Raw genomic sequence first — 23,969 nt, 5'->3', positions numbered from 1 at the left:
GTAAACAACAAGTAGCATTTCCATCATCAGGGTCATTATTGTTCATCTGCAGATGCCAATGGCCAACCCAAACCAGGATGTGTCCTCACATCAGCAAACAGGCCAAAACCCAACCCTGCCAGCAGCAAGGCCAGGCTGGGGCGGAAGAGAAAGCCATTCTCCGAGCCGCAGAGCCTCGGCTGGCTCCCACTCTACTCTGCCGCCCTGCGAGGCTGCTTGTCCCCTGCAAGACAGCGCCCTGGAAAGTATGCTGATCTCTGATCGACACTCCTCCCCTCCAGGGGCCCAGCCTGCGGCCTGGGAATGGGATGGGCCCTCCATGTGTGTCCCGAAACCTCCTGGGAGTCTTTCCCTGGAGAGGCAGATGGGCGGGTGGGGTGAGTCATGAGGGCAGGACAACCCTGCTCTGTTCCTCATTGTCTGCCCGCCTCAGTGCCCGCCCGTAAGCCAAGGGATGCCCCTGTCTGGTCTCCGCCACTGCCATCCTCCCCTGAGTGATTCAGTGGGTGGAGGGCACACTCTCACCCTCCCTCCTCCTTTTCCTGGGCCTGGTGAGTTTAGCCAAGTCCTGCCTGGGCAGGGCTACGGACAGGCTGGGACCAGCCAGGAAGTCTCCAAGTCCCTGGGCACGAGGCACCTGTTGGTCTGCTGGTTTTTAATTTAGGGAATTTCACGGCCAGCAAGAGAAGTCCTCACACTGTCACTTTCTGTGTAACTTCAAACACCTCTCTCCCCTCTTGACATCTATCCCATTTGTAAGAGGGACATTGGGGCTAGGCTTGGCCCCTATCTAGCTGGGCCACTGGGCTAGTCCCTGGGCCAGCTCCTCTTCCTGCCCCACTGGCTCCCAAGACCTGGTGAGGACCCTGGAGGACCCTGAGCTGTGGCACCTTTCCCCGGGAGGACCCTGGGGCCCACAAGCTGTGGCCCTTGTACTGACAGAGAGCTCCGCAGGTACAAGGGCCTGGTCAGAATCCTGTGGGCTGTGGCCGGGCTGCATAAGTCCAGGCAGGAGGAGAAGCCTGGCCCAGCCACAGGGACATCTGGGTCCTTCAGCGGCTCTGCACTGATTTACTATATTCAACATTCGACATGGAGCCCCCGTCAGCACCAGACACTGTTCTAGGTGTGAGGAAAGTGAGGGCAGACAGCAGACAAAATCCCTGCTCCCCTGGAAATGATGTCCTGTTAACCACAAGCGAGAAAATGTTAGACAGTGAGGATGTGCCGTTAAGACCATCGCAACTGGCGAGGGCAGCTAGGGACCAGGCAGTCCCTTTACACTGGGCAGATGGGGGCAGGGGGCCGCCTCAAGGAGGGGACTTTCAACCTGTGCTCTGAGTTACATGGGAATGAGCAGAGACAGCAGCAGGGGGGGCAGGCAAGGCAGAAGCCAGCATGGCGCGCTCAGGGAGTGAAAGGCTAGCAATCAGCAGGAGGCGAGTAGCACAAGATGAGGTTGTGGAAGTCCTCAGGGCCACACCATGGGCCCCGTAGCCCAGGTGGCGAGTTGGGATTTTATCTTTTTTTATATATATATATATATGTTTTTATTGATTTCAGAGAGAGGAAAGGAGAGGGAGAGAAGGATAGAAACATCAATGATGAGAATCATTGACCAGCTGCCTTCTGGGGATAGAGCCTGTAACCCAGGCATGTGCCCTGATGGAATCAAACTGACCTCTTGGTTTATAGGTCGACACTCAACCACTGAGCCACACCGGCTGGGCTGGAATTTTATCGTAAACATGAAAATTAAGTTTCTCACACCCAGGTTGCCTCATCTGTGGTTAGGGGCAGAGAGATTGAGAGTGTTCTCACTCAACAAACCTTCCATCAACAAACCTTTGTGGGGCCCCTCCTTGTGCCAGGCCCTGAGCTAGGCCCTGGGCCTGAGCCTGCTTCAGGAGTGGGGCGCTTCTAGTGGCAGAAGACTGGGGTAGGTCCTTATGCTCAGGTCCATGTCAGAAGCAAGCCCAAGGGACCCCAAGTGCCTGGAGGAGGCTCCGGCCCAGCCCAGGAAGGCTCCTCGGAGGGCAGGCGGAAGCTGGAGTGTGAAGCGTGACAGCACAGCACACAGGCCAAGTCCTTTAGGCAGGGCAGCATGATGACACCTGGACTCCAGGGGTCCTGGGGGTCAGCTGGGATGGGGCAGAGGAACTAGACTCAGAGGAGTGAGGTGGGCAAGCCACAGGCACCGCAAGTGTCGATAACCCCTTCAAGAAGCCACAGATTTGCCGAAACCGGTTTGGCTCAGTGGATAGAGCGTCGGCCTGTGGACTGAAAGGTCCCAGGTTCGATTCCGGTCAAGGGCATGTGCCTGGGTTGCGGGCATATCCCCAGTAGGAGATGTGCAGGAGGCAGCTGATCGATGTTTCTCTCTCATCGATGTTTCTAACTCTCTATCTCTCTCCCTTCCTCTCTTTAAAAAATCAATAAAATATATTTAAAAAAAAAAAAAGAAGCCACAGATTTATCCAGAAGGCAGAAATGTCAAAATAAAGTAGACAACCTCTAAAAAAGGGAATCTGTGTGTTCTTGAATGAGGCAAAGATTTCTTAGCTATGACTCCAAAAGAATGATCCATAAAAGAAAAATAACTGGTAAATTGGGACTTTATCAAAAGAAAAAAAGAAAGAAAAAACCTCCCTTAGACACTGTTAAAAGGTGAAAACCAAGTCACAGACTGGGAGAAAATATTTGCAAATTATATATCTGATAAAAAGGCTTATATCCAGAATGTATAAAGAACTTCCAGAACTCAATTATCCTATATAATCCTATATAATAAAAGGGTACTATGCAAATTGACATGGTGGCGGGGGGCGGGGGACGGGGCTGGCTGCAGGCAGCTCGGGAAGATGGCCCTGATCGCAGGCCAGGCCTAGGAACTGGTGCATGAATTTCATGCGCCGAGCCTCTAGTAAGAAATAAGCCCAAATCAGAAATGACACTTAACAAAGACGACGAATCGCAGATAAACATGTGAAAAGATGCTGGACATCGTTAGTCATCAGGAAAATGCAAACTAAAGTCACAAGGAGCCACACCTATCAAACAGCTAAAATGGAGAAGACCGGACCACGCCAAGTGTCAGAGACACTGCCCGGCCACGTGGTTCAGTGGTTGAGCTCCGACCTATGAAACAGGAGGCCAGGCTTCCATTCCTGGTCAGGGCACATGCTTGGGTTGTGGGCGCCATTCCCAGTAGGGGGCATGCAGGAGGCAGCCCAAGCAATGATTCTCTCTTATCATTGATGTTTCTATCTCCCTCTCCCTTCCTCTCTGAAATCAATAAAAAATACATATATATTTTAAAAGGTACAGAAATATATTTTTAAAAAGATGTAGAGGAATGAGTAACTTTCGTGCACTTCTGGTGGGAGTATAAACGGTCCAACCACTTATTTTTTTTTTAATTTCTTTATTGATTAAGTTATTACATATGTGTCCTTATCCCCACATTACCCCCTACCCCCCACCCCACTCATGCCCTCACCCCCCTGTTGTCTGTGTCCATTGGTTAGGCCTATATGCTTGCATATAAGTCCTTTGGTTGATCTCTAATCCAACCACTTTAGAAAATAATTTGGAAGCTTCTTTAAAAGTTATGCCCTGGCCGGTGTGCCTCAGTTTGTTGGAGTGTCATCCCATACACCAGAAGGTTGTGGGTTCACTTACTGCTCAGGTTTGGGGTTCAATGAGGGGGAGGGTGAAAGAGGCAGACAATCAATGTTTTTCACTTCACTCCCTCTCCCTTCCTCACTCTAGAATCAAAATATATATTTTTACACAAAATTTTTAATTAAAAAAAGTTAAACATACACCTGCAATGTAATTCAAACTGTTCCTAAGTATTTACCCATAAGAAAAGCAAATATATGTCCATACAAAACTTCGTACACAAATGTTCATAGCGGCTTTATTTGTTATTAGCCCCAAACTGGAAACAAACCAAATGTCTTTCAAGGCCTGAATGGCTGAACCAACTCCTATACAGTCACACGATGGAATATTCCTCAGCCATAAAAAGAAATGAAGAAATAATGCATGCAGCAACATGGAGGACTCTCAAAGCAATAATGCTGAAAGCCAGGCCAAAACACAAACCAACCAACAATGGGTACTGTTTGAATCCATTTACAGAAAATTCTAGAAAATGCAAACTAATCATGTAGCCACAGAAAGCAGTTTAGCATTGCCGAGGGACAGGAGGGAGGGATTAAAAAGGGGAACAAGGAAACCTTTGGGGGTGATGGATATATTCATTATCTTGATTGTGGTGATGACGGTCATGGGTGTATAATGTGTCAAAACATCAAATTATAATCTTTTTTTTTAAATATATTTTATTGATTTTTTACAGAGAGGAAGGGAGAGAGATAGCGAGTCAGAAACATCGATCAGCTGCCTCCTGCACACTCCCCACTGGGGATGTGCCCGCAACCAAGGTACATGCCCTTGACCCGAATCGAACCCGGGACCCTTCAGTCTGCAGGCCGATGCTCTATCCACTGAGCCAAACCAGTCAGGGCCAAATTATAATCTTTAAGGGCGTGCAGCTCACTGTATGCCAATCTTCTTCAATAGCGCTATTTCAAAAAGAAAGAAGCGAGAAGTGTCCAAAGTACTGAAAGGCACAGCCCAAGTTTAACCGTTCGTTCGATGAATACGTATTGACCTCTTACTGTGTGCGAGAACCTGTTTGGCACTGCAAGTGCAGCAGGGGGAAACGGAGCCCTGTCCTCACCGGTTCATGTTCTAGAGGCCAAGGTGAACAATCCATCTGACCAACAAGAAAAGCCACCGGAGAAATGTCCTCAGGCAAAAACAGGAGTGGGGGCTCTCCTCTGCCTGGGGGAGGGGGTGAAGGAAGGTGCGTCTGGGCAGTTAAACCAAGACCAGGAGGGTCTCAGGTACCCCTGCCTCTGAAACTGCCCCTCCCCATCGTCACTGTCCCTCAGCCCTGTCCTGCTCCCACTCCGTGGGGTCTCAGCTTGGCTGCGTGGCTTTGCACGAATCCCAGCCTCAGCTTCCTCACTGAGGAGATAAGGCTGTGCCCAGCTCACCCGGGCACACACAGTTGGTTCTCTGCCTGAGCGGCCTCTCACCTTGGCTCGGCTGGATTTGGAGACAGGCAGAGCAAAGCTACCAAGGGCGGGAGAACAGGCATCTCAGGAGCCCAGCTGGCTTCTCCTGAGAGGCGCCCTGTGGGCCGGTCTCCGAGGATTTCCTTGTCTTCTGGGGAGAGGGCATGGGCCGTAGCAGGGGGCACAGTCCTGGCTTCTGAGAGGGCAGCTGTGGCCTCCTTTTCACTCCAGGGCCAGGGCCAGGCCAGGTTGGCCTGAGGCCCGGAGGGACAGGACGGGAGGTCAGGGGCCACCAGTGGGGGGGGTGGGGGGGGCACTTGGCCCTCTTTCTGAACACAATGTCCTGGACGGCTCCATGCCTTGGCTGGCTGACAGGGAACAGTGGCTGGCAGCGGGTACGGGCAGCGGGCCAACTAGGGGGGAGAGCAGACTGGCCTAAGCAAAGGACTTTTTCCTATAGCGTGTCCTGCCACCTTGGGCAAGGAGAGGACCAGCCTGTCTGGGAGGCAGGCAGGGGACCTGGCAGCCTGTGGGCACCTCGACAATCTCTCCCTACCCTGTGCCTTGGTTTCCCCATCCCGCCACCAACGGTCCTTGGTTGAAGTAAGTTCTGCAAGAGTGCAGAGCCTGCCAGCGCTGGCCCGACCCTGACTGCTGTGACCTTGGGCAGGTCACCGCCTCTCCGAAACTCAGATCTTCACCTGAAAAGAAAACACAGCATCTGCGTCTTCAGTCTTTGATGTGGGAAGCATTTAGTACAGTTCCCCTCCCGAGGGAGGAAGCTTTGATGGAGTAGCTTGCTGTAATTAGCACATTAATAAGCAGCAATAACCATGAGGTATTGAGGGCCCCTGTGTGCCCGCCTTGCCTGCATTGTTCTGAGTCCTCCCAGCACCCGGAAGGCAGGTTTTATCAGCCTCCCTTCGGAGGTGAGGGAAACTGGGCTCCAAGAAGCAGAGTGACACAGCGGGGAGTAGGGGCGAGTGGCTCCCCCGTGGGAACCCAGCCTCCCCTGCAGGCAGCGGTAAGGGGCTGATGGGTGGACCCTGGGGGTTCCCTCCGCCTGACCACAGCCACAGTCTCTTGCTTCTCACGGGACACTCGTGGCGGGGTCCACGCTGGATCAGATGCATGAGCTGAGGGCCAGCGAGGGCCGGGCAGGTGGGGGAACACCGACGGAGGGAAACACACTCGGTGCTGCCGAGCTGGCCTCTGGAGCCTGCCGGCCAGATGGTAGACTCAGACACGGTCGCCTGTAAGATGTGTGTCCCCGGTTTTCGCACTGAAACCCCTCAGTCCTGGGCCAACCGAGGCAGCAGGTCACCCCGCCCTTGGCGTTGCTCCGCCTCTGGGTTCCTCAGCTGTGAAAGGCCACCACGTCTTTACCAGTCTTTGCTGTGTGAAGGTAAAATCAGCACAAAGCCAGCGGGGCCCCCAGGCCAGGCCCCGTCAGTGGGAGCAGGGAGGGAGGCTGAGCCAGAGGGGGGGTGTTATCCCCATGGGCAGATGCAGAGATGGAGGCCGCCTTGGTTTCTCAGCGGAGCAGCAAAGGCCCGGGCAGATGCCGCCCTCATTCTAAATCTCTCTTAGGAGCTGCTCAAAACAGGTGCTGGGTGGGCGACGTCAGGGAGTAAGGCCATGGGGGGCCTGCGGGGGGCCTCCCGGACGCTCTGTGCCGAGGGCAGCCAGGCTGGGCCCCTTGCTGCACCCACCTGCAGGCCCAGCCCCACAGGCCCAGCCCCCCCCCCCCCCAGGCCACAGGGCAGGCCTGCACCACGTGCTCCCTGGGCAAAGGCCAAGGCCCACAGGGCGCTGACTGGTCCAGCGGGCACCACCTACCAGCCCAGAGCCCGGCCCAGCTCCGGCGCGGCCCAGGTCCCGGCTGGGGGAGGGGCGGGGGGACAGCCCAGCCGCCGTGCTAAGTGCTCAGCAGGTGCTGACAGCCCGGATTTTCCCCGCGACACTAGAAAGAGGGCCCCGCAGCCCCATTTGAGGCGGGACACAGGCTCAGAGGCCAAGTTTACCCAAGGTCACCCAGAGGGCGGGTGGCGGGCTCATCTCCGGGCCTCGGCGCCGGACCAGGAATTCTAGAGACCGAGTGCCCCGCACAGTGGGGTGGGGAGCAGCCTGGAGGGCTTCCCCGCAGGCGCCTCCAGCGCCCCAAGTCGGAGCCCGGGAGGGAAACTTGGCTCAGAAGAGGAAGCGCGGCCCCAGGTGGAGCCGGATGCCCTGGAGACCCTGGGCCCACACCGGGGGCTGTCACCCCCCGCCCCGCGGCCACCCCCGGGTTGGACAGCGGCCAGTCTCCCCTTGGGCGCTGAGCAGAGGCGGGGTGCTGGGCCAGGGCTGGCTGCGCCAAGTGAGGGGCCCAGCCTCTCCTCTCCTGATCCGCCCCCCATTGCCGCGGAGGCAGGAGGGGGGCAGGATTACGTAACGGGCGGCTCGGGGGCGGGGCGTCAGCCCCGGGGGGGGGAGGGAACCAATGGGGGTGCCCCTAGGAATGAGCCCGGCTGTTCCGTCCGCGGGACTCGGAACAGCCCCCCCGCGCCCGCCCGCGGAGCCGCAGCGCGCGGTGGAGGCGGACTCCGCGGGGGGCGGCGCGGGGCGGGGCGGGGCGGGCGGAGGGGCCTCCTCGCCCGGGGCCCGCACACCGCCCGCTGGCGGCCCGGATGCAAGCTGCTCAGCCTGCTGCCCGGCCTCGGGGCCCGGAGCCCCCGCTTCCTCCCCGAAGGTCCTCGGGCACCCCAGGGAGCTCGGGGCCGCCCCTGCCTCTCCCTCGCACTTGCTTCCTCCGCCTGGCCTCGTGGTTATGCGTCTGTGTCCCAGCGACGGCCCTGAGCCTGCACGGACACCTGGCGCAGCAGAGGCGGGGCGGGGGGCGCCTTTGGCCCGTGGACCCGGGAAGCCCCTCACCGAGGCCGGGCTCACCTTGGCCTTGGGCAGGGAGGAAGGGTGCAGCGGCGGAGGTCATCCCCGCCCCCAGTCCCACCGTGGCTGCACTGGGCCGCCCTCCCTCCTCCGCCCTGGTCAGGGCATCACCTTGGGCTTCCCTGTGGCCCCCGCACCCCCACCCCAGGAGGGTCCTCCAGCGGGATGTGGGACTGAGACGCGGCTTAACGAGGCTGATTCCCGGTCCCACGCCGGGCCCCTCGGAATGGGCCTCGTGGGGATGAGGCCGGGACTCTGCACCCGAAACACGCTCCCCAGGGGAATCCTGGGCTTTCGGAGGGCTGGGAGCCCAGGGCTGCCTTTGGGGGAGGGAGCTCACAGGCTGGCACCCCCTGCTCTGATTCCCTGGGGTGGATGGAAAGACAGGGCAGAGGGGAGAGGGGGCAGAGCAAGTGAGGGCCTGGGGGGAGGGTAGACAGGGACTTGGCTAGAGAATGTGTGAAGTGTGAATTGTGGCCTCCTCGGGGCAACACCCCCACGGGAAAGCCCCCCCCCTTTTTAAAAATGTATTTGTGTTGATTTCAGAGAGGAAGGGAGAGGGAGAGAGAGATAGAAACATCAATGATAAGAGAGAATCATTGATCAGCTGCCTCCTGCATGCCCCCCACTGGGGATTGAGTCTGCAACCCGGGCATATGCCCTTGCCTGGAATCGAACCCGGAACCCTTCAGTCCACAGGCCAACGCTCTGTCCACTGGGCCAAACCGGCTAGGGCTATGGTAAAGCCCTTTAATGCCCACTCAGCGATGCAGTAGGTCCCACCATTTGCCAGCAACCCTGCAAAATGGGACTTGTCCCCACTTCACCAGGCTCCCAGAAGGGATGTGACTTGGACAAAACCCCTGGTGAGACAGGAACAGGGTCAGAGCCTTATTTTCATTCCTTCTCCCACTGGCTAGACCCTGGCACAGAGGGAGAAGTACAATATAGTCCCGTTCCCCCCACCCCCCCCCGAAGACTTGTGGGTCCAGGAAGAGATGGGCAGCCAGCAGCCATCCTATTCACAAGCATAACCATGGCCTGAGGAGGCACGAGGGCTCAGGGCTGAACTGGGAGGGTGAACAGGAGTCCCCCGGGAAGATGCGGGAACAGCGTGTTCAGCTGCTCAGAGGCCTGAAATAGCAGTTGCTGGAGGGATCTGGGAGCAGCTGGTGAGGCTGAGGCTTAGCGTGCGGCACGTATGTGATGAGAGAGAGGCCGGCTGTGCAGGGAGAGCCTGGGCCAGGCCAGGGGCTGGGCTTTGTCCCGAGTGCGTGACCAATCCCCGGGAGGAGGAGGAGGAGGAGGAGTGGCAGGGTGGCTAATGAACAGGGCACTGGCCTGCAGAGCAGGGCCTCCCTCCTACCCCTTCCCTGTCCACCCATGGCAGCCCCTTCCCCCACCCCCCTGCACCCACCTTGGCTCCACTTTAGGTCTCTTTCTCTCAGCAGCCCAAGCTGGGACTGACTGGCAGGGGCCCCGGACCCCGTCCCAGCTGGGCGTGATGTGTTGGCTGTGAGGCCTGGAGTAGGTGATTTTGTCTCCCTGGGTCTCCGTTTCCTCATCTATAAAATGGGGGCAGCATCAGTCCCTGCCTCCTTCCTCAGGGTCAGCATGAGGAGCTGGTTCTGACCAGTGCCCAGCACAGTGCCAGCCATGGCTCATTTGATGCCTCCCCTCTGCCCTCCATCAGGTGAGCCTTCTGCCAAATGGTCCCCCACCCCATGCCACCAAGCTTCAAGAACCAGTACGTGATGCCCTGACCGGTTTGGCTCAGTGGATAGAGCGTCGGCCTGCGGACTGAGGGGTCCCGGGTTCGATTCCGGTCAAGGGCATGTACCTGGGTTGCGGGCACATCCCCAGTAGGAGATGTGCAGGAGGCAGCTGATCAATGTTTCTCTCACATCGATGTTTCTAACTCTCTATCCCTCTCCCTTCCTCTCTGTAAAAATCAATAAAATAAAAAAATAAAAATAAAAAAAAAAGAACCAGTACTTGGGAGCCAGAACTTCGGGCTTTGAGTTCTTCAGCTGCCACGGTTTGTGTCCAGGAGGCCTCAGACAAGCCACAACCTCCCTGGCCCTCCATGTTCTCAGAGGCAAATGGAAAATGTTGGGGGAGGAGGGACCCGGGCAGCCCCTCTGGCCCAGGACAATCCAGGCTGGCTCTCCCCACACACAAATAGCTCCCAGGTGCAGAAAGGGCACATCAGGGCCCCTCCCCCCTCCCCCCTGCCATGTCCCCTCTGCCACCCCCAGCCCCTGCCAGGGACATCCTGTGCCCTGGTGATGTCACCAGGCCCTGGGAGCCCTGGCTGGCGGTAGCTGACAGCACTCGGGTAGGGTTTATTTTTAAACTCTCAGGGCTGGGTCAGCTCCCTGCCCCCTCCCCTTCACACCCCACCTCATTCTGTTTACCCTGTTTCCCACCCCCCAGCTGAGCACCCAGGGCAGTTCTGGAAGGTTCTCTCCACACATACTCTGTTGCCTGACCCACACTGACCAGGCTTCTGAGGGGCCGTGAGGAGCCAGGCCATTGGCCAAATCTCCATCACCAAATCCAGACCTGCCGAGGTAAACAGATGGGCTCCTGGAGGCGGGCTCCAGCCTCCTGTGCCTCCTGAAGCCCAAAGAGGGCGAGAGAGTTGCCGAAAGCCCCACAGCCAGGGCTGGGGGTCGTCAGATGGCTCTGTGGCCCCCAGAACCCCAGGCTGAGCCTTGGAGCTGTCACCAACACTTGACTTGAATTCATTTAAAAAACAACAGGTTTTTGCCAGTGGGCCTCAAGGTTTCTTGATGCCATGCAGCTCAGAGAAGCTTCAGAAATAGACTGGGTGCTGGGGTACCTCCCAGCTGCACACAGCCCTCACCCACACCCTGGGCAGGATACGTGTCCATCACAATTGTGACACACCCTCTTAAGTGACTTTAGGCTAAGGACCTGTCAGCACCCTGAGCTTAGAAATTTATGCTGCCCTAGCAAGTTGCTCAGTGGTTAGAGCATCGGCCCACAGATAAAAGGGTCATGGGTTCGATTCCCTGTCAAGGGCACATACAGGCTCAATCCCTGGCCCGGTCGGGGCACATTCAGGAAGTAACCAATCAATGTGCCTCACATCGATATCTCTCTCCTCTTCTCTCTCTCTCTCTCTCTCTCTCTCTCTCTCTCTCTCTCTCCCCTCCCCCCTCTTCACTCTCTCTAAAAAAAAAATCAATGGAAAAAATATCCTTGAGTGAGGATCAAAAAAAAAAGAAAGAAATTTATGCTGATTTATCAGTTTCATATGTTGGCCTTTTAGATAAGATTGTGGCATAAAATGAGGTTCTCCTGGAAAAATCCATTTGAAAATGGCAGCGTTGACTCCTCTATCCTCACAACTGCCGGGGTGGGGGGCGCTGGGCACGGGCCAGAACCCTCTTTCGGCAAATGGGGAAATGAAAGCCCAAAGGGGAAGAGTGATTGTGTGGTGGCTGGAATCCAGGGCGCCCTGGCCTGCAGCCCTGTGAGAGCTGAGAGTGACCTACCTTACGAATACACAGGCCAGCCTAGGGTTTTTGGTCTAAGACGCCCCTGTGGCCCAGAGCACCCGGCGAGGACAAGCCCTGAGAACAGTGGTTCTCAGCCTTCTGGCCCTTTAAATACAGTTCCTCATGTGGTGACCCAACCATAACATTATTTTCGTTGCTACTTCATCACTGTCATGTTGCTACTGTTACAAATCGTCATGTAAATATCTGATATGCAGGATGGTCTTAGGCGACGCCTGTGAAAGGGTCGTTCGACCACCAAAGGGGTCGCAACCCACAGGTTGAGAACCGCTGCCTTAGCATCTCCATGTCTTGATAGTTCACTTCAGTGCAACACAGACTCTGGACCCAGATAGGCCCGGTTGGAAGCCTGCCTGTGGCATTTCTTGGCTGTGTGACTTCGGGTGAGTCACTTCACCTCTCTGTGCCTCAGTTTCCTCACCTGTAAAATGAGGATAATAATAGGAAGCATATGGAGGGTTGTGGGAAAGACTGCTTGACCAACTGCCCAAAAAGCACTTAATGGCTGGACACTTAGTGAACATTTAGCCAATAGCAGATCTTACTAACATTATTATTATCATCCATAAACAAGCACTCACTGAATCTTTACCCTGGCAGCTCTGCTCTGGCTCCTGGGAATCAGATCGGGCCTCTGCCCCCAAGTGACTCAGAAGTCCAGAGAGATAAGGGGCAATGCTGCGGGAGAGGTCACTTCTGATGGGACATCCGGGAGGGCCTCCAGGAAGAAGCGACCTTGCAGCTGGGCCTGGAAGGGTGGCCTCTTCGGGCAGTGTCTGGGAGTAGCCATCAGGAGTTGGGAGATAGCTGCTCAGTTGGTCTGGGGGAAATAGTTGAAGAGAAAACCTCCTGACTACACAGGGGTGGCTGTGCGGGGAGAGGCCGAGTCAGCTCAGGAGCCCTGACCCTCAGCAGCTGCTTTGCTTTGTCTTCTGCCACTACCGCCCGTACCACCCTCACCCCCAGGGGTCACTTGAGGCAAAAGAGCAAGAGCCAGGTGGCTAAACAGATGGCTTGTTACCAGGAGGTTAGGAGCCAGAGAAGAGGGAACCTGGGTACCCCTCATTCCCACATCCCAGCTGTGTCAATAGAAAGTTCACCGGAGCAGGTTCCCATCTCACACGTCACTTCATCTCTCTGAACCGGTTTTCTCGCCTGTAAAATGAGAGTAAAGATACTTTAAAGGGCTCTTGTGAGGACATAATGAACAGGTGTATGAAGCGTCTGGCACACAGTAAGTGCTTCATAATTACATCTCTTAAGGGAAAGAGCCAGACTGACTCTCCGTGGGAGGAAGTGGGGAGGCTGGGGACTGGCTCCTCCAACTTAATCCCAGCCCCCTGGCCCTCAGGAAGTCCACAGGTCAGGTGTGAGAATGAGGGAGGCGGGGGGGGGGGGGGGGGTCTGAAAGCAAATCAGTGCCAATCAGGAAGCCCAGGGTGCTCTGGGGCAAAGATGGAGAGAGAAGATGCAGCTACCGGGTGCTGGGGGCTGGAACAGAAGTGGGGTGCCCTCAGGGCCCCTCTTCCCTGGAGTCCCCCATCCTCCTCTGCCAAGGTGACAGCAGCCTGTCCTCACCCATGGACTCCCAGATGTGGACACACACACCGTCATTCAAACACAGACAGACACACTTCAGGTCACAGGCCTCAGGGCAGGGGGGGCCTGGGGAAGCGGTTTGACGGAGCAGAAGGCTGCTGATTTCCTGTCCACTTGTTTTCCCCCCCAACCCACACACTTCCCACCTGCTCACACCACCCACCGCTGGGAGCCCCCCCCCCCAAAAAAAAGTTCCTCAGCCTCATTCTAACAGAGAGGCCGCGGGGTTTCAGTTCTTGCTCACATTTTTGTCCCCTGTCGACAGATGAGGAAACAAACTGGAGGCTCAGAGCCAGGACCAGGCTTGTCAAAGGCGTGAGGGGCCTGGAGGAGACGGGGTGCAAACTCAGGCTCACTGCACAGACTCCACGTCCAAGGCCTTCGCAGAGCCCCTCATTCCAGTCCCCCTACCACACCTCCTCATGCCTACACATCCACTCCCTCCCAGAAAGAGCCTAGAGGTACAGGCCATGGGAGGCAGCCAGCCCTCTCTGCCCCCAGGCTTCTGTGGATCCCCTGACCCATGTTTGCCAGTAGCCACTGCGGGACAGGCGGCGGGCAGGGGGTGGGGGGCACTCGGGGCGGGGGGGGTAAGACGGTGAGTCAGCTGGTGCCCCACAGCCACGCCTGGCCCAGCCCTGGTAGGCTTTGCTGAGAGGACAAACCCGGAGGCTGGATCCGAGGTCACTGCCGAGGGACGTGGCTACAGCACCACCTGGTGGTGAGATGGCACTCCTGTCACACCCAGCCCTGGTCCTGCCGTCTATCCCCGTGAGGTTAGCAGGTATTTAGTGAGCAGCTACTACATGTCAAGCACTGGGCGGGCCCTGCACTGAGGATGGGGCTAGGCTGAGACGGTCCAGGGGACATCACTCTAGGCCAGTGATGGCGAACCTTCTGAGCTCGGCGTGTCAGCATTTTGAAAAACCCTAACGTAACTCTGGTGCCGTGTCACATTTAGAAATTTTTTGATATTTGCAACCATAGTAAAACAAAGACTTATACTTTTGATATTTATTTTATATATTTAAATGCCATTTAACAAAGACAAATCAACCAAAAAAATGAGTTCGCATGTCACCTCTGACACACGTGTCATAGGTTCGCCGTCACTGCCTAGGAGACGGAACAGCAAGTACGACGGCTCTGAGGTGAGGAGTTGGGTGTAACGCAAGAGCAGCAGAGGGGTCAACATGACTAGACCTGGATGCGGGGTGTAGGGGTGGGGAGTGGACCAGGGTGGTGGCCAGGTCTCACAGGGCTTTTGGGCTGCAGTGAGGAGTTTAGACTTATTTCTGAGTGTGATGAAGAGCCACAGACTATGATGGATGGTTTAACTTTAAATATATTTTTATTGATTTCAGAGAGGAAGGGAGAGGGAAAGATAGAAACATCAGTGATGAGGGAGAATCATTGATAGGCTGCCTCCTGCACGTCCTCTGCTGGGGATCAAGCCTGCAACCTGGAACCCTTCGGTCCACAGGCCAACGCTCTATCCACTGGGCCAAACCAGCCAGAGTGGATGGTTTAAACTTTAAATGGCTGCTGTGAAGAGGCTAGAAGGGGAAACTAGGCCCAAAGCAAGGAGAAACATAGCAAGCCTGGCCGGTGTGGCTCAGTGGCTGAGCATCGACCTGTGAACCAGGAGGTATCGGTTCAATTCCCCATCAGGGCACATGCCCCGGTTGTGGGGCTCGATCCCCAGTGTGGGGGTGTGCAGAAGGCAGCCATCAATGATCCTCTGTCATTATTGATGTTTCTACCTCTCTCTCCCTCTCTAAAATCAATAATAAAAATATATTTTCAAAAAGATTAGAGTGTTATGAGTTCGAGGATCAACCAACCCAGCGGGGGTGGCACCAGGGAGGACTTTCTGGATATGGAGGCATCTGAGCTGGGTCTTTTTATTTTTATTGATTTCAGAGAGGAAGGGAAAGGGAGAGAGAGAGAAACATCCATGATGAGAGAGAACCATTTTCTATTTTATTTTATTTTATTTTTTTTGTTAATCCTCACCTGAGGATATTTTTCCATTGATTTTTAGGGAGAGTAGAAGAGAGAGGGAAAGACAGAGAGAAACATCGATGTGAGAGAAACACATCTATTGGTTGCCTCTTGTACCAGCCTTTGGTCCCCAGGCTGATACTCTATCCACTGAGCCAAACCATCTAGGGCTGGATGTGGTAACGTCTAAGGTCTTTGTTGTCCAAAGCCTCTGACCCTGGCACCCAAGGGGAGAAGAAATGGCATGAGGAGGAAGAGAGAGAGATGGGTGAGGGCTGTGTGGGGACCAAGGAAGAGGTTGGAAGGAGGGTGGGGTGGAGAAACAGTGTGGTCTTGGGGAAGACACGTCTCCTCCGAACCTGTTTCCACATTTGTCAAACGCAGTTACCGTGCAGGTCCCGGCCCGGCATCAAATGTCAGTCTTTTGCTGCCCACCACCCACTGCTGGGCTGGGCCTTGTTGCTGCCGGCCAGCGTGGCTAGGGCAGCCCATGGAAGATGTCAGATCGGCACTGATCTGGCTGTTTTGGCTGGCTGACCTCTGCTGGCCAAAGGGAGGTGGAGGGTGGGGGACAGGTCCAGGCAGCACCAGCACCTAGGTCAGGAGATCGCCGAGATGGCAGAAAGAGCTTGGGCTTAGGAGCCACCAGGCCTGCGTTAGAATCTCAGCTCTGATATGTAGCAGCTGTGAGAGCTTGGGCAAGTCACCTAAGACCTTACGAAGTCTCGGTTTCCTCTATAAAATGGAAAGGCCCACCCTCGGGTGCTGAGGGGCTGGGACAGAAGAGCAGTGGGGAAGGTGCACCCAGCTCAGGCTGAGGACTGGCTGAGATCCCTTCTTCCGCTGCTTTCCTTGTAGCCCACATGGGACCAGCCTGGGCCTTGGAGCAGCACCAAGGACCCACTCACCCTTCTGCCCCTGAGTCCGGACTGGAGTCGGCCTGGAATCCAGGCCCAAGTGGATGCCCCTCCCTAGCTTGCAGACTCAGAGTTGGGGGAGGCTGAGCACGGCGCACTGTGCAGCCCCAGCTCCTGACGACAGAGAAACTGCTCACAATAAAAGGCTCCTGCTCCACTGGGCCCAGGTGTCAGCCTGCATGGTTGGGAGGCTTTGCTGAAGTGAGAAGCTGATGAGAGCACAGGAGGGGCTGGCTGGGGGCACCCACCCTGAAACCTGTTTCTGATTTCCTTTGCTGCTCGCCCTCTCTCCTCCTGGCAGCTTTCCCGGATTAGCTGCTGACGTCAGGGGAGGTGTATGAGGGCTGTCTGGTAGATGGGAACACTCAAGGAAGGGGGGCCTGTGCTCTGGAAAATTTGTCCTCCAGGGAGCTGGGAGGTAAGAAGAGCTGAATTGTGCCTGGTACTCACACATTTGAGCAGCACATCCACATTGTAAAGATAAATAGCTCAGGGAGATGGTGGGACTTGCCCCAAACCAGCCACACATCTGGTTGGAACCTGGCTGCATCCCGCTGTCTGCTGGACCCACAGCTGCTAGGTCTGCAGGGCTCATCTCAAGGTCGGTCAGTTCCATCTACATCATGGCCACAGTGGCAGCTACATGTGTTGAGCACCTGTGAGGACGGTGTCCCATTCTACAGATAAGGATGTCATAGGTGCTCAAGATTCTGGAGCTAGAATGAGGGGGAGGCTGAGCTGTAGGCTTTGTAAGCTGTAAGGAGGTGGAATATGAGACACTACCCTGATCCCAGGCTGGGAACAGTCTGCCTGCTGTCACTGTTTGGGGAATTGCAATTTGAAGATTTGAAACCCACTCTGGATATGAATTTTAGTTCTGCAGCTGTGATTTGGAGCATATTACTCTGATTTCTGAGCCTCAATGCTTATTTGTAAAATGGCCATTTTAAAAAGTTGACCTTGTCCTGCCTGGGTGGCGTAGTTGATTGTTGGTTCAATTCCCAGTCAGGGCACATACCCAGGTTGTGGGTTTGATCCCTGATAGAGGTATGTGCGGAAGGCAGCTGATCGATGCTTCTCTCGCACATCGATGTTTCCCTCTCTCTTTCTCTAGAATCAATAAAAAGCATCTCCTCAGATGAGGATTAAAAAATAATAAAAGTCCACCTTGCCAGCCTGTCTCCAACCTCCAAATATGTGTCTTCCTCCTTAGAATTACAAGTGGTTCTTGGCCCCTCAGGCAACAGGGAGCCTGAGCACCAACACCATGTAGCGTGGAAGGGGGGTGGTGGAACGGGACAGAGCAGCCTTGGCTGTAAGAAGGCAGCCCTTCCAGATCGCACTGAGGAAGAAGACACTTGGGCTCCACACTCGAGGCAACAGAGCGAGAAGCATGACAAGATGGTGGAGCTGGAAGAGGGGAGGGGGACTTGCAGGGGCACTGCCACGGGTGGTGCACCCTATGGCATCACCCCTTAATGCAGCGGTTCTCAACCTGTGGGTCGTGAACAATGAAAATACATCCTGCATATCAGATATTTACATTACGATTCATAACAGTAGCAAAATTAGTTATGAAGTAGCAACGAAAATAATTTTATGGTTGGGGGTCACAACATGAGGAACTGTATTTAAAGGGTCAGAGGTTGAGAACCACTGTCCTGGGCCAAGGTGCACACAGAGGAGACAGAGGGGAGGAGGACAGAAAAGACAGCCCCACAATTCTCATCTCAAAATATTTAATTTTGTTTTGAAAAGGTTACATTCCCGGCTTCCCTCCCTGCCACATCACTCCGGCCCACCAGCAGTGACACACTCGCACGCACATACGCACATAAGGCCAACGGGCTGTCGTCTGCTTCTGCCGTTGCCAGCTGGGAAGAAGGAATTTTCTCCTTGCCTCCTTCCCCCAACACAGGTAAGAAAAACGGGCTCGCTGGAATCCCAGCTCCCAAGGGAGGACGCAGAGCCCCACACACTCTGTCACATCACATGCACTTAGAAAAATAAAACCAAGTGGTGATCTGGCATCCCCAACACCACAAAATAGCAACATCCACCTGGAAGTCATCTTTGCCATTTTCTAGAAAAATTTATTGCACTTAATTAACAGATGTTAAAGGAGCTCTTGGCCCTTTGTGTTACGTGAAGCAGAGCTCGCAGGGCCTGGGTAGGGAGCTGCCCAGCACAAAGGGGCCCTCTTCTGCGGGCTCCCAGGCCTGCCACCCAGCCTCAGGATGGAGGACTGCAGCCGCCCCAGCAGCCGCTCAGCAGGGTGACACTTACCCAGTCAAGGTTCACTGCTCAGTGCCTTCTCCAACCTCAGGATCCAGACAAGCAAACCCCTACCTACCTTTGGCCAAGGGTAAGTTACCCAGGTCCTCCACAGGCTGCTGCCCATTGTGAAAGCTCTCTAAATATATATATGTATCTAGATATACATTTATTACATTCTTGCAACATTCTAGCTCATTCATGATTTGTCTGTTCTGAGGTTGCAACAAAGCTGCCAGGAAACTGAGGACAGGGCGCTTAGGAAGGGATGGTGCTTCCCAGCCCATCACAAACCCCGGAAAGCCATTTACTTTGGCTCTTCTGGCCTCCAGTGCTTTTTAGGAGATGTCAAAGATTTGAGCAAAGGAGCCTCAGTCTTTGGCTGTCAGCCCCAAGGAGGGAGTCAAGGACACTCCCAATTCCATGATGGAAACTAGCAGGCACCGACCCTCCCCTGAAAGGACTCGATTCGTGGGCCTGGGAAGGAGACACGCTTCCCTGAGCACTCCTTTCCCCACATGTCCACCTTCATGGAGCTCTCCTTCCTGTCTCTGCTAGGCCCTGGCTCCAAGGGGCTCTTCCAGAAGAGGCCAGCAGCCACATTCTTTCCAAGTAAGCACTTTGGGAAGGAACCAGCCACCCACTGCCTGGGGGGGAAGAAGGGGAGGGCTGAACAGGCAGAAGGTGGGACAAAGAGGAGATGTCAGGCCATTATCCCACCCATGGGGATCAGAACATGGACACCATTCAGAGATTAAGTCTCCATTCTTTAAAAAAAAACAAAACAAAAACAAACCATACACTTTCTGGCCAAAGAAAATGAAGAGCTTTTACGCTGGAAGCTCTTCTACTAATAACAAAATGAGAACTGCCCTCTTGGTGGGTCGCCAGACCAGAGGGCGAGTGCCCGGGCGGGCGAGCTGCCCAGGGCAGGACACTGACATGCCGGATGCAACTGCCCTGTTGTGGTTACAATAGAGTGGAAAGTGTGAACATGGTTTTTATAGAACCACAAAATAAAAGTCAGGGGCCTGGAGGGAGTCAGTGACCTCCCTTGGCCTCAGGCACCCTTGTCAAGTCCCCAGGAGAGGTGGGTATGTAGGTCCCCAGAGGACCATGGTGTTCCCCTGGGTGCGGTCCACGGCCAGTGGATGGCGTCCCCGGGTCTTAACATGTTATATAAAGTTTGTAGGGGTCAGAGCCCGGGTCTTGGAGCTACCACTTTAAATAAAGCCAGTGGAAAACATGACAAAATGTACCCGTCACCTCTGACCCCTCTTAACCACAGGCTGCCTGGCCCTGAGCCAATAAATGCACCTATCTGCAGGTGCTCCGGCTGGCCACAAGGAACAGAGTGTTCCACAGATTTCCTCAATGCATCTCCTGGGCGGAGCAAAAGGACGAGTCCAGCCAGACACAAGAGAAAACAGCTGTGAGGTAGAGCCACAGCTGCAAGGACCCCTCCACATACCACGGCCAGGCTTGTGTGGGTGGCCCACATCTTCAGGGACCCAGCTGAGGGGACTCTAGTGGATAAATGTCCCGAGAACTGGCTGTTCCATGAGTTGTGCTGGGACCCTGGCTGGCTGTCCTGCCCAGCAGGTGGCTCTAGGCAGCTTGCACAGAGAGGGATCTTGAATCAAGAACTGGGAAGCCCTCTTCTTCTTTCCTCTGGCCTGGCCCACACCGGAGAACAGAGCAAGACAAAATGGAGACACATGGCCCAGCTCCTTGCCCGCAGTGTAAGGGGCTGTGGAGGCTGGTTTTCTGAACACCATGCAGAAGGTGCATCCTGCCTCCAGAAAATTGAGCTTCGTAGATGAGGGGGGTTTTCCTTTTAAATCCAAGATCTGAGATTGATCACTGGGTGAAGAGAAACAGGCCTAGAAGCCCAGTCTAGGAGGACAAACAAGATTCAGGTGGTATCCACAAGAGACCTGGAGGAGAGGAGATGCAAAAGCCCCTCTCAGCACTGTGATTAGGGCTCAGAGTCTGGCCAACCTGGGAGTCTCCTTCACAGCAGACAAAACAGACAGCCGACTGCCAGCACCTCCTCCCGGGCTTCCAGGCCTCGGAGCCACAGAGTAAAGGGGTGTGAGAGCTATGAATGGTTGGGTGCACTTCTGCTGCAGGCTCCAGACCCAAACCCCATCCCAGGCTGCAGAGACCCGGCTCTGGTGGGCTGGTACCCATGCAGAAACTATGGAGGAGCAGGCGTGTCTTTCTACTGCTGAGGGAGATGGAAATGGATGCTTCTCTCAAACTTTCTGGGGAGGGTGAGGTGGACCACGGACAGTCCACCTGGAAACACACCCTGCTACCTGAGAAGACGTGACAATGATGGACTCGTTCTGTGGAGACCGAGGGAGAGTCAGGGCAGCCTGAGCCCCTGGGAAAGGAGAGCTGTCCTCCAGAGGCCCCCTTCTGATTCAATTGGGACATCCAAGAATAGAAACTAAGGCTGATGCACCCGTCTACGTCGATTCCCTCGCGGCTTCACCAGTGAGGAGGCTGGCCCCCTAGGGAAGTTGCCACGTGCGCTGACCATGTGATAATGAAGCTCGAACGTGACCACTCCTGGAGCAGGTGCGCCGCCATTGGCCCTCGAGAAGTCCTAAGTCTCCACATGTGTGTGGGGTTTCAGGGAGCCCTCAGGCAGAGGCTGGGTGTAGGCAGCGCGGCCTGGGCGAGGCATGAGTTACAAGGGCCCATACTTGGTCTCATACTTGGACACGATGGTCTTGCACTTGCCCACCTCCTTGCGTAGCTCAGCCACCTCCGTCCGCAGGGCCGTGTTCTCCTTCTCCAGAAAGGCCGCCCGGATGGTGATCTGGTTCTCCTTCAGGCGCCGTGCGTCCCGGGACCGTTTGGCAGCCACATTGTTCTTCTTGCGTCTTGTCCAGTACTTTTCATCCTGTGGGGAAGTTCCTCTGTTAGTCTTTCCTCTTTCCCCACAAGGGGAAAGTACAGCATTGGTTCGAGAGCCTCTCTCCTCCTACCAGCAAGCCATACCCCAGATTCCTCTTATCACTCATCTGGTGCAGTCAGAACGGAAGCGGGACCCAGGGAAGAAGATGCATGTGCCAAGGACAGCCAGGGGCCCTCCCCTTTGCCAGGATGAGAAACAGCCATCTGGGAGGAAGCAGTGGAGGGAAGGGGCCTCCACTTACTGGGAGCCTGCTCTGTGCTGCTCCAACATAAAGCACTATCTACACCAGGGGCCCTCAAACTTTTTAAACAGGGGCCAGTTCACTGTCCCTCAGACCGTTGGGAGGGCCGGACTATAGTTTAAAAAAAAACTATGAACAGATTCCTATGCACACTGCACATATCTTTTTTTGAAGTAAAAAAACAAAACGGGAACAAATACAATATTTGTATTTGCATGTGGCCTGAGGACCGTAGTTTGAGGACCCCTGATCTACACCTTGCCGCCCAGTCATTTTGGTTATGGCTAAGGTCCAGTCTCCTGAGTTCAAGTCTTGGCTCTGTCCCTTACCAGCAGTGGAACCATGTGAGTTCCTTATCCTCTCCATGTCTCAGGTTCCTCATCTTTACAATGGGGGTAACAATAACTACCTCATAGAGTTGTATGAGGATTAAATGAGTTAATGTGTGCAAAGTGCTTCTCACAGTAAGGATCACAGAAAGGTTTACATTTTCATCATCATTATGATGAAAGCCTCAGTAACCTCCTGAGAGGCAGGTACAGTTGTTCCCATTTTACAAATGAGGAACCTGAGGCCCAGGTAGTTCTAGGTGGCACAGTGGGGTCTGGACCCAGCTCTGCCTAACTCCAAAACTTGGATGAAAAGCCCTTCCTGTGAGTTTTCCATAGGAGAGGATGGAAAAACTACAGAATGCTCCTCTCCCTGCCCACCCCAACTCCTATAAAACCATCATCTTGAAAGCTGTTTGCTTCTCCCTGGGGTGGTAACATACAACTGTCTTTTGTCCTTCAAAGCGAGGGCTTGTTCAGCCCAGTTCCTGTGGCCGAGTGAGCTCTCCCCCGAAGGCTGGGCTACAGCCAGAGAAGCAAGAACAACACAGCCAGCAGCCAGTCAGGAAACAGAGAAGCCACAGGGAGTCACGCTGGGGCCAAATGCGACTCGACTCCCTTTCTTTCTACCAGCTGCTGCAGGAAGGGTATGGCCCTATGCTCTGAACTCATGCCTTTCTAAATGGTGTCCATAGGAAGGAGGAACCTCCAGATAAAAATCAAATGTGAGGAAGCGCAGCCCTCGGCTCTTGAACCAATGCTGTACCTTCCCTTATACAGACACCAGATTACCTTCTGCTCATCGGGCACAAAGACCTTCTTGGCCTTTTTGATCATAGGCTGGGGCTTCAGGTCCTCCTCTGCAAACTTATGCTTCCGAGGGTTGAAGAGCTCCCCGCCTGGCACACTGGAGAGGACTAAGTCGGCAGGGTCAGGATTGAAGTTCACATCCACCTCCACACAGCTGGGGTCAATGGGACTGGGTGTCTCCCTTTCCTTTTCCAGGGAGGATTCTGAAAGACAGAGGCAGGTGGTCCTGAAGCAGCCACTGGACAGCAAAGACCTATGTCACACCCAGATACCTGCGTGAAGCTCCATGTTGCACAGCCACTGCTACTTGGAGGGACCAATCCCCAAGCTAGACTGGCTATGTGATTCAGATCAACACAAACATAGAAAAAATAAATACTTCCTTTTTTTAAATATATATTTTTATTGATTTTTTACAGAGAGGAACGGAGAGAGATAGAGAGTTAGAAACATCGATGAGAGAGAAACATCGATCAGCTGCCTCCAGCACATCTCCTACTGGGGATGTGCCCGCAACCCAGGTACATGCCCTTGACCGGAATCGAACCCGGGACCCTTCAGTCTGCAGGCAGATGCTCCATCCACTGAGCCAAACCAGTTTTGGCTTTTCATTTTTTTTTCTTTTTTTAAAAATATATATTTAATACTTCCTTTAGGAATAAAATATTCAAAAGGAAACAGAGGCCCTTGAAAAAGACAGGGTTTTCAGCCCCGCCCCCCCCCCCCCCCGAAATATTAAGCAAAACATGAAATCATTACCCTCCTTAACTTCCTGTGGTTTCAAGCTCTGAAGTAATGAGAAACAGCTGAACCTCCGTGAACCATATGGGTTGGGGACAGGCTGAATAATGAAACGGCTTCCACAATGGACTCCCTAGAGACCTATCAGTCGCAGTGCTCATTTAGTCTTATGACAACTCTGAAAGCAAGATGGGTATTAACCTTATTTTACAGATGAGGAAACTAAGGCTCAGAGAAAGGACATGGGTTTCCCAGGGTCGCATAGAAGGTAGGAGACTGAACTAAAATTTGAGTCTGATTCTGGCTGATTCCGAATCATTCTCCTCTGTCCTACCTGACTGCCACTTTATAGTGGACATTGGATTTAAGGCACTTTCAGAATTCAAAGGTTGCCCAGCCGGTGTGGGTAAGTGGTTGAGCATCGACCTATGCACCAGGAGATCATGGTTCGAATCCTGGTCAGGGCACATGCCCGGGTTGTGGGCTCGATCCCCCGTGGGATGTATGCGGGAGGCAGCCGATCAATGATTTTCTCTCATCATTGATGTGTCTATCTCTC

At 54.5% G+C, this 23,969-nt stretch overlaps 1 protein-coding gene across 6 annotated transcripts in view; it reads right to left on the bottom strand.

Annotated features, from left to right (window-relative positions):
• Positions 1–12,101: 12,101 nt before the first annotated feature.
• TEF (TEF transcription factor, PAR bZIP family member) overlaps positions 12,102–23,969 on the bottom strand; it is a gene marked incomplete at its 5' end in the record, with an annotated part of 28,213 nt that continues 16,345 nt past the window's right edge. For 2 of the 6 annotated variants that reach the window (XM_081083816.1, XM_081083813.1), the window contains 3 exons: positions 12,566–12,721; positions 21,116–21,274; positions 22,652–22,872. In XM_081083816.1, coding sequence (XP_080939942.1) covers positions 12,629–12,721; positions 21,116–21,274; positions 22,652–22,872 — 473 coding nt within the window. In that variant the 3' untranslated portion in view covers positions 12,566–12,628. Of the gene's footprint in view, positions 12,722–17,808; positions 20,298–20,927; positions 21,275–22,651; positions 22,873–23,969 lie in introns of those variants that run through there. The other 4 variants (XM_081083817.1, XM_081083814.1, XM_081083812.1 and 1 more) reach the window with 3 other exon arrangements.

This window comes from Myotis nattereri (assembly GCF_964212035.1).
Source record: "Myotis nattereri genome assembly, chromosome: 2".
Lineage (NCBI taxonomy): Eukaryota > Metazoa > Chordata > Mammalia > Chiroptera > Vespertilionidae > Myotis > Myotis nattereri.
This window is presented reverse-complemented; position numbering and strand designations above follow the sequence as displayed.